Here is a 14482-nt window from a genome sequence, read left to right as displayed (position 1 = left end):
CTAGAAGAGGGCATGTAGCCATAGGCTCAAAGGGGGGACCTGTGAGGATAGTGAGAACTAGGTTTAAGTCCCAGAGAGGCAAGGGGTCACGAACTTGCGGGAACAGCCTCTCTATTCCCTTGAGAAACCTGATGGACATCGGGTGGGAGAATATAGACCTCCCCTCCACTGGGCAATGGAAGGCCGAGATGGCCGCCAGATGCACCCTTAGGGAGGCCAGGGCAAGGCCCTGCATCTTTAAATGTAGGAGGTAGTCCAAGATGGCCTGGATAGTTGAGTCCAAAGGCACGATGCCCTGTGACTGTGCCCAGTAGGTGAAGCGTTTCCACTTTGCCCGGTATACCACCTGGGTTGAAGGTTTTCTGCTCCCCAGCAGGACGTTTTGGACTTGTGCGGAACAAGCCCTCTCTCCTTCCGTTAGCCATGGAGCCTCCACGCCGTCAGGTGGAGGGAGTCCAGGTCCGGGTGGAGCAGGCGACCCTGCTCCTGGGATAGGAGATCGTATCGTTTTGGGAGCGGGATTGGCGTGGCAATGGAGAGGTCGAGCAGCATACTGTACCAGTGCTGTCTCGGCCATGCCGGTGCGATCAGGATGATGTTCGCTCTGTCCCTCTTGACTTTCAAGAGCACCTTGGGGAGCAGTGGGGTCGGTGGAAACGCGTAGAGAAGTGGCCCCGACCAGTCTATCAGGAACGCGTCCGAAATGGAGTTCTGTTCTCGCCCGCGCAGGGAGCAGAATAGTGGGCATTTCGCGTTCTGTAGCGTGGCAAAGAGGTCCAGATGGGGAACTCCCCACTTGCGGAAGAGAAACGCTGTAACCTCCCCATGAAGTGACCATTCGTGGCGGGGAAAGAACGATCTGCTGAGGCGGTCTGCCTCGTCGTTCCTCACCCCTGGGAGGTGAGATGCCACCAAGTGGAAGTCGTTTCTCACCGCGAGGTCCCATAACTGTAGCGCCTCGCGACACAGGGTCGAGGAGCGCGCCCCGCCTTGTCTGTTGATGTAAAACATCGTGGCGGTGTTGTCCGTAAGGACTTGTATCACCCGCCCCCTGAGAAAGCGGAGAAAAACCTTGCAAGCGAGAAGGACTGCTCGGAGTTCCCGAATGTTTATATGGAGCAGTCTGTCTTGCAGCGACCACTGACCTTGGGTACTCAGGTTGTGTGTAATGTGCGCCCCCCACCCGATATCGGAGGCATCTGTGATTAGAGTTACAGAGGGAACCAGGTCTGCGAAGGGGACTCCTTCCATTACTTGTCTCTGGTCCGTCCACCAGTTCAGGGACGCTAAGACCTGGGGTGGGACGGTGACTACCCTGCCCAAAGAGTGTCTGGCTGGGGCATATACTGATGCTAACCAGCCCTGCAGAGGCCTGAGTCTGAGGCGAGCCAGCCTGACTACGTATGTGCATGCCGCCATGTGCCCCAACAGCTGCAGGCAGCGTCTGGCTGTTGTTGTGGAGAACGTCTGTAGCTCGCGTATGATGGCGGTCATGGCTTGGAAACGAGGTAGTGGGAGGAAGGCCCTGGCCTGTACTGCGTCCAGAGTGGCCCCAATAAATTCTATGCGCTGGACTGGGGTCAGTGTGGATTTCTGCTCGTTTATGAGCAGCCCCAGTCTGTTGCACGTCTCGCACGTTAGGGCTAAACTGTTTGCCACATGGAGTCTGGATCTTCCCCGAAGTAACCAATCGTCCAAGTAGGGGAAGATCTGGACCCCTTTGCGCCTCAGGTAGGCCGCCACCACCGCTATACACTTGGTGAAGACCCGGGGCGCTGAAGAGAGGCCAAAGGGGAGGGCCGTGAACTGGTAGTGGCCACCAGCTACCATGAACCGTAGGAAACGTCTGTGGCCAGGGAGGATAGACACGTGGAAATATGCGTCTTTCAAGTCGAGAGCGGCATACCAATCTCCAGGATCCAATGTGGGGATGATGGAGGCTAGGGAGACCATGTGGAACTTTAGCCGCCTGATGAACCTGTTGAGGCGGCGGAGGTCCAGAATGGGCCGGAGGCCTCCCTTTGCCTTGGGAATAAGGAAATATCGGGAGTAAAACCCCCTGCCCCTTTCCATAGGTGGGACTTCCTCTACTGCCCCTAGGCGGAGCAGGGAGCGGACCTCCTGAAGGAGGAGTTGCTCGTGAGAGGGGTCCCTGAAGAGGGACGGGGTAGGGGGAGAGTCCGGTGGGAAAGCCGAGAGCTGTAAGGCGTAACCCCTCCGCACCACGCTTAACACCCAGCGGTCTGAGGTTATGCCTCGCCACTCTCGGAGGAAGGGGCGAAGTCTGTCTTTGAAGGGTAGGGTGAGATCCTGGTCGACCCTCGGGGTCGTTAGAATGGCAGAATTGCCGCTCCCGAGCGTCCCATCAAAAAGGGCGCTTGCCATTCTTGCGCGGCCCGGATTGGGGGCCCTTGGCAGGCCCGGGGCGGTTCCGGCGGTTGTTCTGCCGGAAACGGTCCCCTGTTCTTCTGGGCTGGGTCTGGCGGGGGGGTAGCCTAGGAGCGGGCTGCTGCTGTTGTTGTCTCTGGGGCTGCTGTCTGCCCTGGCGCCTCGCAGTCTGCGGTACGTAAAGCCCCAAGGATCGCAGAGTGGCGCGAGAATCCTTTAGGGCGTGCAGCTTATCATCTGTCTTGGCGGAGAACAGGCCTGTACCGTCAAAGGGCAGATCTTGAATGGCCTGTTGCGCCTCCGTGGAGAGGCCAGATGATTGTAGCCAGGACGACCGGCGCATCACAATGCCGGACGCCATGGCCCTACCCGCCGCGTCGGTCGCGTCACTGGCCGACTGGATAGTAGCTCCCCCTACAGTTGACCCTTCCTGGAGGACGGTGGTGAAGTCCTGTGCTAGATCTGGAGGAAGGGCCGACGTAAATCTCTGGAGTGAGGCCCAGAGATTCAAATTATAGCGCCCCAACAGAGCTTGGTGGTTTGCTATGCGGAGCTGAAGGGCCGCGGTGGAGTATACCTTTCTCCCAAAAAGGTCTAGCTTCTTAAAGTCTTTATTTTTGGGAGTGTTGGCCTGGGCACCTTGACGCTCCCTCTGATTGACAGCGTCCACCACTAAGGTACCGGGGGCTGGGTGGTTGTACAAGTACTCAAACCCCTGCTGCGGCACATAGTATTTACGCTCCGCGGTCTTAGAAGTTGGAGCTACCGAGGCAGGGGTCTCCCATATGGGTTTCACCCGTTTGAGTACCTGGTCATGAACCGGGAGTGCCACCCTAGAGGGGCCCGCAGAGGCTGGCATACCAAATATGGGGTCCTCCTCCTCCGAGAGCTCCTTGAGATCTATGTTAAGGTTCTCCGCTAGCCGCTTAAGGAGCTCCTGATGAGCCTTAAAATCAGGCAAAGGGGTCCTCTGGTCCCTAGATGTTGTATCGGGTGGGGATGAGGAGGAGGACTGTAACAACGGGCCCGTAGAGGGCCCTTCCAGAGGATCAGACTCGTAGTCCGACGAATGATCCCCATCTTGGGGGCGCTCCTCCTGCTGTCCACCCTGTGGTGGGGGGGTGGCTGAGGTTTGGAGGAGGAGGGGAGTGACCCTGTGCCTTGGATTGTCTGAGGGGGCCAGGGTCCCCAATAAGGCCACTGCCAAGGGCCTTGCCCCCACGCCGGTACCGGGCCCGGTGCCGGGTACGTAGGCGCAGATGGATGAGCCGGGCTGGGAGATCTGCGACTCCTCTTGCGATGCCCTTGGCTGTGGGATCTAGAAGAGCGGTGGTGGCGCCTGCTGCGTCGAGGAGACGAGCTGGACGAGGAGGAGTACCTCCGCGATTTATAACGGCGCTTGGCGTGGGCCTTAGGGCTTCTTGAGCGCCGCTCCCCCGTGGAAAGGTGCGGTACCGTAGAGGCGTCCGGTGCCGAGGCGTCCGGTACCGAGGGTCGCTTAGGGGTGCGGGAACGAGATTTAGAGCGTTCCCGGTGCCGATGGCTGTACGCCGGGCTACGAGAGCGGCCCCGTGTGGTTTGATGGTACCGGCTCCCCTGCGGTACCGAGCCCCCAGAGTGCCTCTGATGCTCCGCTTCTTGTCTCGGTGCCGCACGCCGCGCCGGGGAGGGAGCTGGCGACCTCGATCTGGTCCGGTACCGTATGGTATCGGTCGGTACCGGGGATCGGGAGGTGTGGTAGGGGCGAGATGCCTGCCCTGACGCCTTCGAATGTACCGGGCTAGCAGAGCGCCGGTACCGTTCTTGAGTCCTCGGTGCCCTTGAAGCTGGGGCGTCGTGTGAGGAATGGCGGGATGGGCTTGGAGTGCGGGTGGGCGAGCGAGCCCGGCGTGGTGTGCCCCGCTGCCCCTCTAGATGTAATGCCGGGGATCGAGACCGGTGCCGGGGCGCCGGGATCCGCACCGGACTGCGTTCCGATAACCGGGAACGCTCAGCCGCACGTCTCGGCACCGGGGCTGGTGAAGAGCGGTGCCGAGAGCCCGAAGACGAACAGGAGCGGTGCCGTGTCTCCGACGTCCGGGACTTATCCCACCTTGTTGAGCGGCGCCGGGGCTCCGAAGGTCCCACCTCGGTTACGGAGCTTTCCCGGGAACTTCCCGAACAGCTATGGTGCCGTTCTTTGGGAGGGCTCAACGACTCGCGGTCGGAGCTGGGGGGAGGAGGTTGCTCTCCCTCTCCCCGACCGTCTGGGGGGAGACACCGAGTCCCGTCTCGACCTCCCACCGGAGTAGCCCAGCACGGGCTTACCCCGAGACGCTATCCCCGATGCCCTCGGCCGAGGGGGGGATGGAGGCGTGGGCAGGGCCATGAGGGCTCGTGCCGCTGTGAACGCCTCCGGCGTCGACGGCCCTTGTAGAGGCGCTCCCCCACCCCTCGGGGTCGGGGGAGGCTCTCTACGAGGAGATGCCGGTGCCGGGACAGACTCAACGGCACGTGGCTGGGGCATCTCCTGTATCACTCCCTGCTGTACCGGTCGCAGGGAGGAGTCCATAGGTGCGGCCGCTGGCCGTTTCTTTTTCTTCGGTACCAGTTTAGACGGTACCGATGGTGTTTGTGTCGGTACCGGTGGTGCGCTCCGGAACGACGAGACGCTCGGTGCCGTGGGTGATCTGGACGGCTCGGAGTCAGGACGAAGTGCCGTCTCCATCAAGATCGCCCGGAGGCGAGCGTCTCTGTCCTTTTGAGTCCGCGGCTTGAAAGCCTTACATATGCGGCACTTGTCCTTGCGGTGTTGTTCTCCAAGGCACCGAAGGCAGCGGTCATGGGGGTCGCTGACGGAGAACAGCTTACCGCAAGCCGCACAAGGTTTAAACCCGGTGGAGCCAGGCATGGCTCCTAAGGGAGCCCCTTAGGGGCTAACTATATACACTATCTTATTTACTACACTAACTATATACTATAAAAACAATAAAGAACTTATATACAATACTAAGCAGGTTGCTACTTGCTGATAAAGGCAAGGGGCAGACGTTCCACTGACCGTCACGGGCGGAAAGAAGGAACTGGGGACCCGCGTGGTCGGTGGCGCCCTATATACCGCGCTATACGCGCGCCACTCCAGGGGGCGCCGAGACCGACCGCTGGGTTGCTAGGGCAGAAAAGTTTTCCGCAGGCTCGTGCACGGGGCGCGCACTCACCTACATGGAATGCATATGAGCAACTCTCGAAGAGAGAACCTCTTCTTTATTGCTAACTGCCTTACTGATCTTATTCCTTTAAGGAAAGAGACATTCAATTTATTTATGGAATCAAAAGGATTTAAATTATATTCACTTACTATTGATGGGCAGTGTCTTTTAACATTTATGTTCAACATGTTTTCATATTTTCAGTTTCCTGTTTTAGGAACCAATACTCTGTTTTGAGTTTTTTTTGTGTTTAAAAAAAAAAAAAAAAAAAAAATCTATAAGACCTGTCTTGTCTAAAGTAGGAATTTTCTAGTGAGATATTAGAAGGTGGAGAATTTTGGAACACTGTTGAAGGTTGAGCCTTTTTAGCTAGTGCAACAGTTTTAACCTGATTGTGTCCCGGGCTACATTTTTGTAACATGGAGGGATATTATCCAGCAAACAATTGGAAAGGACAAATGGTGGTAGGAATGAAATTATACTACTTGAGATAGTATTAGGTGTCTTGTCACAAACAGCCCTGATTAAAAACCCCTGTGTTGGATACTCACAAGCGTGCTGTATTTTGGGGCCCATCATACTGGACTTCTATGCTAATAAGCTGCCGTTGGTCTCTGTAGGTTTCAGTACAGTTTTTTTCTTTGACTTCTCTGGCACACTTCCTAGGCACAGACTCTCTCTGTTACACCTTCACGGAAATGGGACCCTGCAGCCCAGCTGCTCTAGGCTCCCAAGACCAGTTCTGATCCCTTAGACTCTTGAATACCTTAAGTACACCTTTTCCTAGAATCCCCTCCTATTGGGCACTCTGGTTTCCATTTAATCTCTTCAGGGACATGTGATAGTGGAAGCCAATAGACACACAGACTTCATAAGGTTTCCCAAAAAACAATAACTATTTATTTTATCTATCAGATGAAATATACAAATCTAGACAAAACATTTTCCTCCCTATTCTTGAATGTTCTTTGGGCTAAGGTCAAAGTCCTCTAAGGAGTCCTGGAGCAGAGTCCAGCTGCCCAGCTTTCCAAGGGAGAGCTAGGCAGCTGGGCTCTAATTGCCTGGTTTTGGAGATTTTAGCCAAGATGGGGGTAAAAAGGCAGCAGGAAGGCAAAGACACAGCCTTACATTGAAAAGGGAGTTTGCAGTTTGATAAAGATAAATATACAAAGAGTTCATAATTTCAAACATTATTCATCAACTGTGCATAGACAAATTCCCCAAATAATCACATATCTCAAAGCAGGTTTTCTTCATCCTGGTCAGACAGCATAAGCTGAATTTCTCAGTACATTCCCTCGTTTATAGCAGCTGGAATTTACACAGAGTATTCGGAGTTATGAGGGTCATCTCAATAACTCTGCCATAGTGAATAATGGAAATAAAATCAGCTCACTGTAAAATATATGAACTGATGAACAACAGAGAGAATAGGAAGCAGGGGAGTGAGACAAATGCACTGATACAGGGTTTAACTACACGAGTTTGAGATTAGAAACATCTACTTTTTTCCTTAAAAATGGCTCTCCCAAACTTTGGATTCCCCAATCTCCCTCCACCCCACCCCTCAAAAATATAACTTGCTTGTTTCTCTGTAATGTATTGCATGAGACCCTGGGTTCTATTTCTGTGTCAGATTTTCTGATCTTGGGAAAACTGTGCCTACACTGTTCTTAGCCTAACTGCAAGTGTAGGGAAGAGGAGGAGTACAGGGGAGTATATCACATCATTCAGCAGTTACCCTTCCAGACAATTGGTATTGGTGGGCTGCAAGGACAGCCCCATCAACTACCTTCATAAAGGATGTGGATACACTAAATCAGTGCTCCATGCTGTAAGAGCATACAACAGTTGGTGGAAGGAAAAACTGAAGATTTCATGCTGAATTTTAGCTGGCTGAATCCTCTAACCCAATTATAAATTCCCCAAAACTGCTTAAAATTGCAAAACACACAAAATTCCTTAAGCTTGCACTAGCAATGGCTGCTAGAACTGTATAAAAGTTTGTTTTAATTATGAAAGCTGGGTATACTTCAGTGCTGATTAATACTTTAAAAATAAAAAATTTAAAATAGTATTTCAAACTGCAACAAAACTGAAACTGCATGTTTTATTCTTTCTAGTTTAAGGAGTAAGGCTGATAAATCCTTATCCTCAGTTTACTAACATAAACTTTGAGTAAAGGGTAATTGTTGACAGTTGCACCCCCAAATGTTTATTCATATATAAATATATTTTAAACATACAAAGTTAAATATTGATACATTTTGGAGATAGAGTAATTACACATGTGTTTTTGAAATCATAATTATAAAAGCTTTTATTTGATGAACTTTTCTCAACATCAGCTTTTTTTTTTTTAAACAGGTAGCCAACATGTTCTACATTGTAGTGATTATGGCACTAGTACTGCTTAGTTTTGGTGTTCCCAGGAAGGCAATACTTTATCCTGATGAAGCACCATCTTGGACACTTGCTAGAGATATTGTGTTTCATCCATACTGGATGATTTTTGGTGAAGTTTATGCATATGAAATTGATGGTAAGATGTTGCAATTTTAGAACAATTTATAGAAAGTCTCAAGGACTAAGGAGATTTTTTTTTTCTTCCAAATGTTGGTAGGCTGAGGTGTGATGATGAAACATAAATTTAGTTGTATTGGATTACTTTTTCTTCTTGAGGTATACCCATTTAAGTCCCAGACATCCCAAATGTAGGAAACCCTTTGTCTTGCTTTTGCTGAATAAAGCTTAAACATGACCTAAAATAAGAACTTTTGTTCTTTTTTTTTTTTTTTTTTGACCAAAAGGGGAAGTGTCTTCACATAGGGCTACGCCTAGCGCTTTTCCTGGTATTTATCCCATATGCAACTATCATGCCAAGATTTTGTTGCTGTGAGCTTAAAAAGCTTTTTACTTTAACTGATAAAGACCGTGAGTAACTGCAGGATGCCTCTGTCTCCTGTAACTTTTTAAAAACTGTTCCTAATTGTATGATTTAAAAGAAAAAATGAATTACAGGATAGATGCATATAGATAGTTATTGCACAATCTTTGAGTGATTCTTTCAGCATCTATATCTGCTATAAGTATTAAAAGTCCTCTTTAAAAGAAAATATGGTTTCTGTGTTTTCTCACCAAAGTATGTGCAAATGATTCACAAGTTTCCAATCGCTGTGGACCCGGAACATGGCTGACCCCATTTCTTCAAGCTGTCTACCTCTTTGTACAGTACATTATTATGGTTAATCTCCTTATTGCATTTTTTAAGTAAGTATACTGTTACTTTCAGAAAATGTTAATCTGGTGATACTTGCATATCTGATTTGAATAAACTAACTGAAAATAGTTTGGTGGCCGGATGGCAGCGGAAGGCACTGCTGTTTGATGGATGTGCATTGTTCAGGTGCTAATCTTGATTCCTTACTCTTCAGTACTGTAGGGACAGTTTGGACAGCTTCTAGGGAGGCGAGATTGTGATACACCCTGGTCATGGTGCTATGCTTTCTGAAGGGAGCTGTGTCCAGCACAAAGTTGCAGGGAGGCTAAATATAACAGAGGGAATTTGGAAGGTAAAGGAGAATTTGAAGGCATCCCTGCCTTTCTTCTCTCCTTTCTTAAAAAAAACAAAACAAACAAACAAAATGGTTTTTGGGTTTATTGCTCCACTGGCATAACTTCATGTCCAGAATGTTATTCCAATGTGCAAATGTCTTTTTTTTTTTAAAAAGAGAGAGAGAGTGAGCGAGAGTTTGGATAGTTATAGCTAAAGAGAAGTTTAAAATCAAATTTTGTTTCTCTTTCTAATCCATTAAAAACTATTTGAAAAGGCATCTATAATAGTACACAGCTCATTAAAACTGAAGACTTGCTTAATCCATGATTGACAGGCCTGTTTCCAATTTGCAGTAATTAACGTGGGTCTGGTATACTAACCCCCTAAAGTTTAAAAATTCAGCCAACTCATTTTAATTTGAAAAAATAAAATTTGACCTAAGTGAACTTCTTTCTGACAGAAAGGATCAGACTAAATATGGGAAATGATTTCCACACACCTCCTCCCCCCCCCCCCCCCCAAGCTACAGACCAGGCAATGGCAGGGGTAGCTTCCCCAATGTGCCTTCAGTTTGAGAGGGATTATCTTTAGGAATAAAGGTCTAGTTTACTCCTTGCGTGCCCACTTACAGGTAGATGCACCAACTGCTAACAAAGATGGCAATCGTGGTGACTTTTGTGGTGTGGCCTTTTATCTGTTAGAACCTAACTGGAGGTCATAAACTCATTTCACACAGATCTCCAGATGGTCATCTGATTGTAATGCCTTTGTTACTCCTGAGCTATCCAGGGACTCTGAAAAGCTACTTTACATAAAATTGATTGTTCTAGTTCCTGTGTTCTGCTAGCAGAACCCAGTCTTTGAGTTCTTAGTGGCAGAAGGTCTCCCCAACAATAATACACAACAGTGCAACATCTTCACAATCCCTGTCTCACTGTTAGGCCTGGAGCCAGCTAGATTTATTCAGAAAGTAGATAAGTCTGGTAGCGGAGATCGTGAACCCAGTATATTAGGGAGATGGGCTGATTCAGTTCATCTGTCTGGGGTCCTCCCCTGGCAGGACTCTTGTGGAGGGAGCTCTGGCTGAAGTTTAAAAACTGCACTTCCCTGATACAATGCCAGGAAGTACTACATTCTGTTCTGCCAGCAGATAAAAATTGCTGGCACAGCTGTCCTTGCAAGCCCAGAGGAGTATAGTTTGCACTACCTCAATCTGGAGGCATGAAGCAAATCTATGTTACTAATAACTTGAATAGCAAAATCATAATTCTTTCACTGAATTGACATATCTGCAGATAGAGAGAACCCACTACAAACACTAATGGAACTGCCTTAGAGTCCAATTGCTGTTTTAATGTAGTTTCTTGTTTTCACCCGGTGGCGGGGCAGGTGCTCTGTGTAGTACGTTAAGAAATATGATCAATACTAAGTAAAAGGTAAAAAGTTTTTTTTTTAATTTTCTACTTTTAAATATTTACTTTTAAATTTTCTACTTTAACACTGACTGGGGAACCTGTTGCAAATTAATACAGTTTGTTAATTAGCAAACAAAATTAATAAAAAGTAAAGATGGTAAATTGTGATGTTAAATTTAACTTGACAAGTTTAGTTCAATTTTATACTTTATTAGTTTTCCTAAGTTTACTAGTGTATAATGAAGTCTCAGCGAAGATTTAATAGCATTGTTTTGTGTTGTTGTATCACTAGAAAGTGAGGAAAGAGTGCCATTTTTGTGTAAGTTTAATGTGTATGGATTAGTACGGTCCTGCTGTACTTTTGCAGAAACCCTTCCTATGACAAGTCGTCGTTCGTTTATGCCTACACATGAAACAAGTTTCCACAAGTTTTACATTTCTGACTTTACATCTGAATCTGCATTGCTAACATTACAAAAAAAAAAGTTGAGTTAGAGTGTAATTCAAACTTATTTGACTTTAGGCATTTTGCATCTATCTTTATATAGCCACCTGTTAAGAAGAGTTCTATTAGTTCAGCAACAGCATACAGACTGAATACTGGCATTTTCTCTGGTTAAAAAAAAGTGGTCTGATGGTGTTTTTTATCATACAAACTGAACTTTCTTTACACCTGCTAAGAAGTTGATTACTGCAAATTTAAGAAATAAAATCAGATTGTATTTTCTGAAATATAAGGGCAGGTATGTGTTATGTGGCTCAGATTGTGTTCTTGCTACAATAACTATTACAAGCTGTGATTACATTTATAGGGCCAGACTTTTATGCAAAAATACAGAGATATGTGCATAAAGACAGGATGATTGTATGTGCAAATGGCTAGTTAAACATTTAACTGGTTGTGTGTGTATTCTAGTTTGCACATACAGTCACAGCAAATATGCATGCCAACATACATACAATTTTGCCTCTGCAGTTACAAAACTACTGCAGTTCTTTTTAGAAAAATGAATAGCTAGTGGAAACCTATAATGCCTTATGCAACTTGTTGGTGAATAATTATTGTAACTATGACTAGATAGCTATTCCTTTTCCAGTGATAACCAGTTACATTGTGACACTTAAATTTGCACTGTAGACTTATTCTTAGTGCATGATAGATGGGATCCTAGAGATGAGAGGGTAAATATGTCCCCCCATCTTGTTCTCTCCACTCCTTCACACCTTAGCATTTATGAGACTGCTAACATAGTTGCCAGTTTCGGTGGTTAGAGTTGTCCATAAGGAACAGGATGGAAACAACCATAAAAGGGCCATAAAGTCAGATCATGATGACTTCATCACAACTAATCAGTCTAGAGTAAACAAATAACCAACAGGCAAAATTGTTTGATTACTAATATCCTGAGCACCATTTCCAAATAATATTCTATAAGCTGAAAGAACAATTTTTCTCTCAGGATGTAGGATATTAGATTAAAAGTAGGTCTTATAAAACAATGATAAAATTGCAAGCTAATTGTAATGTAACAAAAGGGACACATTTATCCCTAGCAATATATCAGGAAATACTAATCTCTGATTTTATCAGTTCATCTGCTTTGGAGAAGATTCCTGTTGCTCTGCCAAAGATGTAGTATTAAAATCAATACACACACTAAGTTTTTATTTAAAAAACGAAATCTGTGAGAGAAGAAATCTCTCACTTACAGGGCCAATTCGCCTGTCTTTTTAATCTGAAATAACTACAGTTTTAATGCTGCTGTTTCGCACATATGAACCTGAATGTGAGAGGATTGTAATTCTTTCTTGCCTTAATATGGGATAGCCTTCCCGTGATGCACTTCTAACTCTCATTTAAAAATTTTATGAATTACTTATGCAGTAAAGTGAAAATACACAGTTATTTACAATCTTTACATTTCCTCTATATTTATACATGTGTAAAATTCAGAAGGTAGTTAATATCAGAAGCAATTTTACTAACTTCTAAAATCTTTGTATTAAATTGTTCTATTTTTTTCTCCCTTCAGCAATGTGTATTTACAAGTAAAGGCAATTTCAAACATTGTATGGAAGTATCAGCGCTATCATTTCATTATGGCCTACCATGAAAAACCTGTTTTGCCTCCACCTCTTATTATTCTTAGTCACATGGCTTCCTTATTTTGTTGCATATGTAAAAGAAGAAAGAAAGATAAGACATCAGATGGACCAAGTAAGAACAAATTTTATCCAAGCAATTATTAGTTTTTCTTGTTTTTATGTGATTAAAGTAAGTTATCAAGAAAGTGGTAATAACTGTAAAACTACTCTTCATTATAATGTACAGAGAGTGCAGTATGTGTGTCTTTAATTCATTAATATTGAAGCAGGTAACGTTTGTTTTCTTAAAATTTAACAGATTTAAAGTAGCTGAGCACTCTTGCAATCTGATTTAAAAAACAAGCAAACAAAAAACCCTTCAGAGCACCTTATTTTATTTAATGTTTATGGTGGGAGTTGGTTTGTAAGTCTTGTTTTACGGGACTGAACCACAACTATGCTATCTGGCAATTTCTACTCTCATGTCACCAGTAACATTCTATGCCATGCCTTAGATTTCAGTTCTATCACATATCCATTAAAATAACCCTTCTGTTATAGCACCTGCAGTTAATATTCGTAAATTAAGTCCCAGAGTCCCATTATTTTAAAGCTGAATGTAAAGATAGTGTTTGACAGCTTTGAGAAAATAGCTCCCTCTTTGCTTGACACTGTGTGTGTAAAATAAAATAGTCCCTTGCCCTATTTATCAGTGTGTCCAATTTTCTGATTGGGTTCAATCTTTTTTCTTCCTATCCTATTTATTGTTTATTTTCATTGTTGCTTATACCGTCTTGGTTTTAAATTACTGTCTTTTCATACTCTTTCATTTTACTAATAGTAGTTCCTTATGTTCACTGGTCCAGTTTTCCTGTTTTAAAGTAGTTTTAAAAACACTGATACTATACAATGCTATATTTCTACGCTCTAATTTAATTCCATTTAGATTTAAATAAGTCTTGCAAAGATCTCTTACTTTTATGGTGTCTTATAAGGTTGGTTGAATTATTTTCACCTAAAAACTGTGTTCTGACAGAAAATTGGGTTTTCAGTTAAACACATATTTCTTTCATGAAAAATATCTGCTTTCTCTGGAAAACTTCAACTTTTTTGTTTTTTTTAAACAGAAACATCCAAAAAGTGAACTTACTACAATGCACTGTGGCCAGGCGCTCAATCAGAGCAGAGACCCTGGTGCGTTGTGGGAGATATAGTCTAGCCAGGGAGCCCAACCAAAAGAAGAGAATGGAGACACGAGGCACCCAAACTACAACTCCCATGAGGAGCCTCAGTGGGATTTCATAATTGAAACTTTTGGTTTCCAGCCAAAAAATGTTTGGTTTTTGCTGAAAATTTTCAGTTTTCAATTTTTTTTTGTCCCTGTTGAAAACTAAAAATTTTCCACTGGGGAAAAACCCATTTTCCAATCAGCCCTAGAGAGATAGGTAGAATCATCTTTTTTATCCTATCTCATTGGTCAGTGTGGCCAGTAATTTCAAGCACTTATATAGTGTAGCCTACTAATCCCCTGAATTGTTGCTTTCTCTTTCTTTAGAGCTCTTCCTAACAGAAGAAGATCAAAAGAAACTTCATGACTTTGAAGAGTTGTGTGTTGAGATGTATTTCAATGAAAAAGATGATAAATTCCACTCTGGAAGCGAAGAGAGAATTCGAGTCACATTTGAACGGTAGAACATTTATATAGAAGCTTAAAAATTTAAATAAAAACTTTGACTTATGAAAATGTGTTATCAGGAAAACTACTGTTCATGTAGCTGCATGTACAAAGTATTCATGACAATTTTGCATGACCCTTTTTCTTGCTACATGGAAGTTAATACAGATTATTT

General features: G+C 45.2%; 1 protein-coding gene across 2 annotated transcripts in view; it reads left to right on the top strand.

Moving 5' to 3' along the window:
* The window catches only part of TRPM7 (transient receptor potential cation channel subfamily M member 7), a 109075-nt gene that overhangs the window by 74558 nt on the left and 20035 nt on the right, over positions 1 to 14482 (top strand). For both annotated transcript variants that reach the window (XM_067555764.1, XM_067555763.1), the window contains 4 exons: positions 7944 to 8118; positions 8720 to 8846; positions 12581 to 12765; positions 14188 to 14320. In XM_067555764.1, coding sequence (XP_067411865.1) covers positions 7944 to 8118; positions 8720 to 8846; positions 12581 to 12765; positions 14188 to 14320 — 620 coding nt within the window. The remainder of the gene's footprint in view (positions 1 to 7943; positions 8119 to 8719; positions 8847 to 12580; positions 12766 to 14187; positions 14321 to 14482) is intronic.

Source organism: Emydura macquarii, unplaced genomic scaffold (genome assembly GCF_026122565.2).
Source record: "Emydura macquarii macquarii isolate MOO-44397 ecotype Brisbane River unplaced genomic scaffold, CSIRO-AGI_Emac_v2 contig_1644, whole genome shotgun sequence".
Taxonomy (NCBI): Eukaryota; Metazoa; Chordata; order Testudines; family Chelidae; genus Emydura; species Emydura macquarii.
This window is presented reverse-complemented; position numbering and strand designations above follow the sequence as displayed.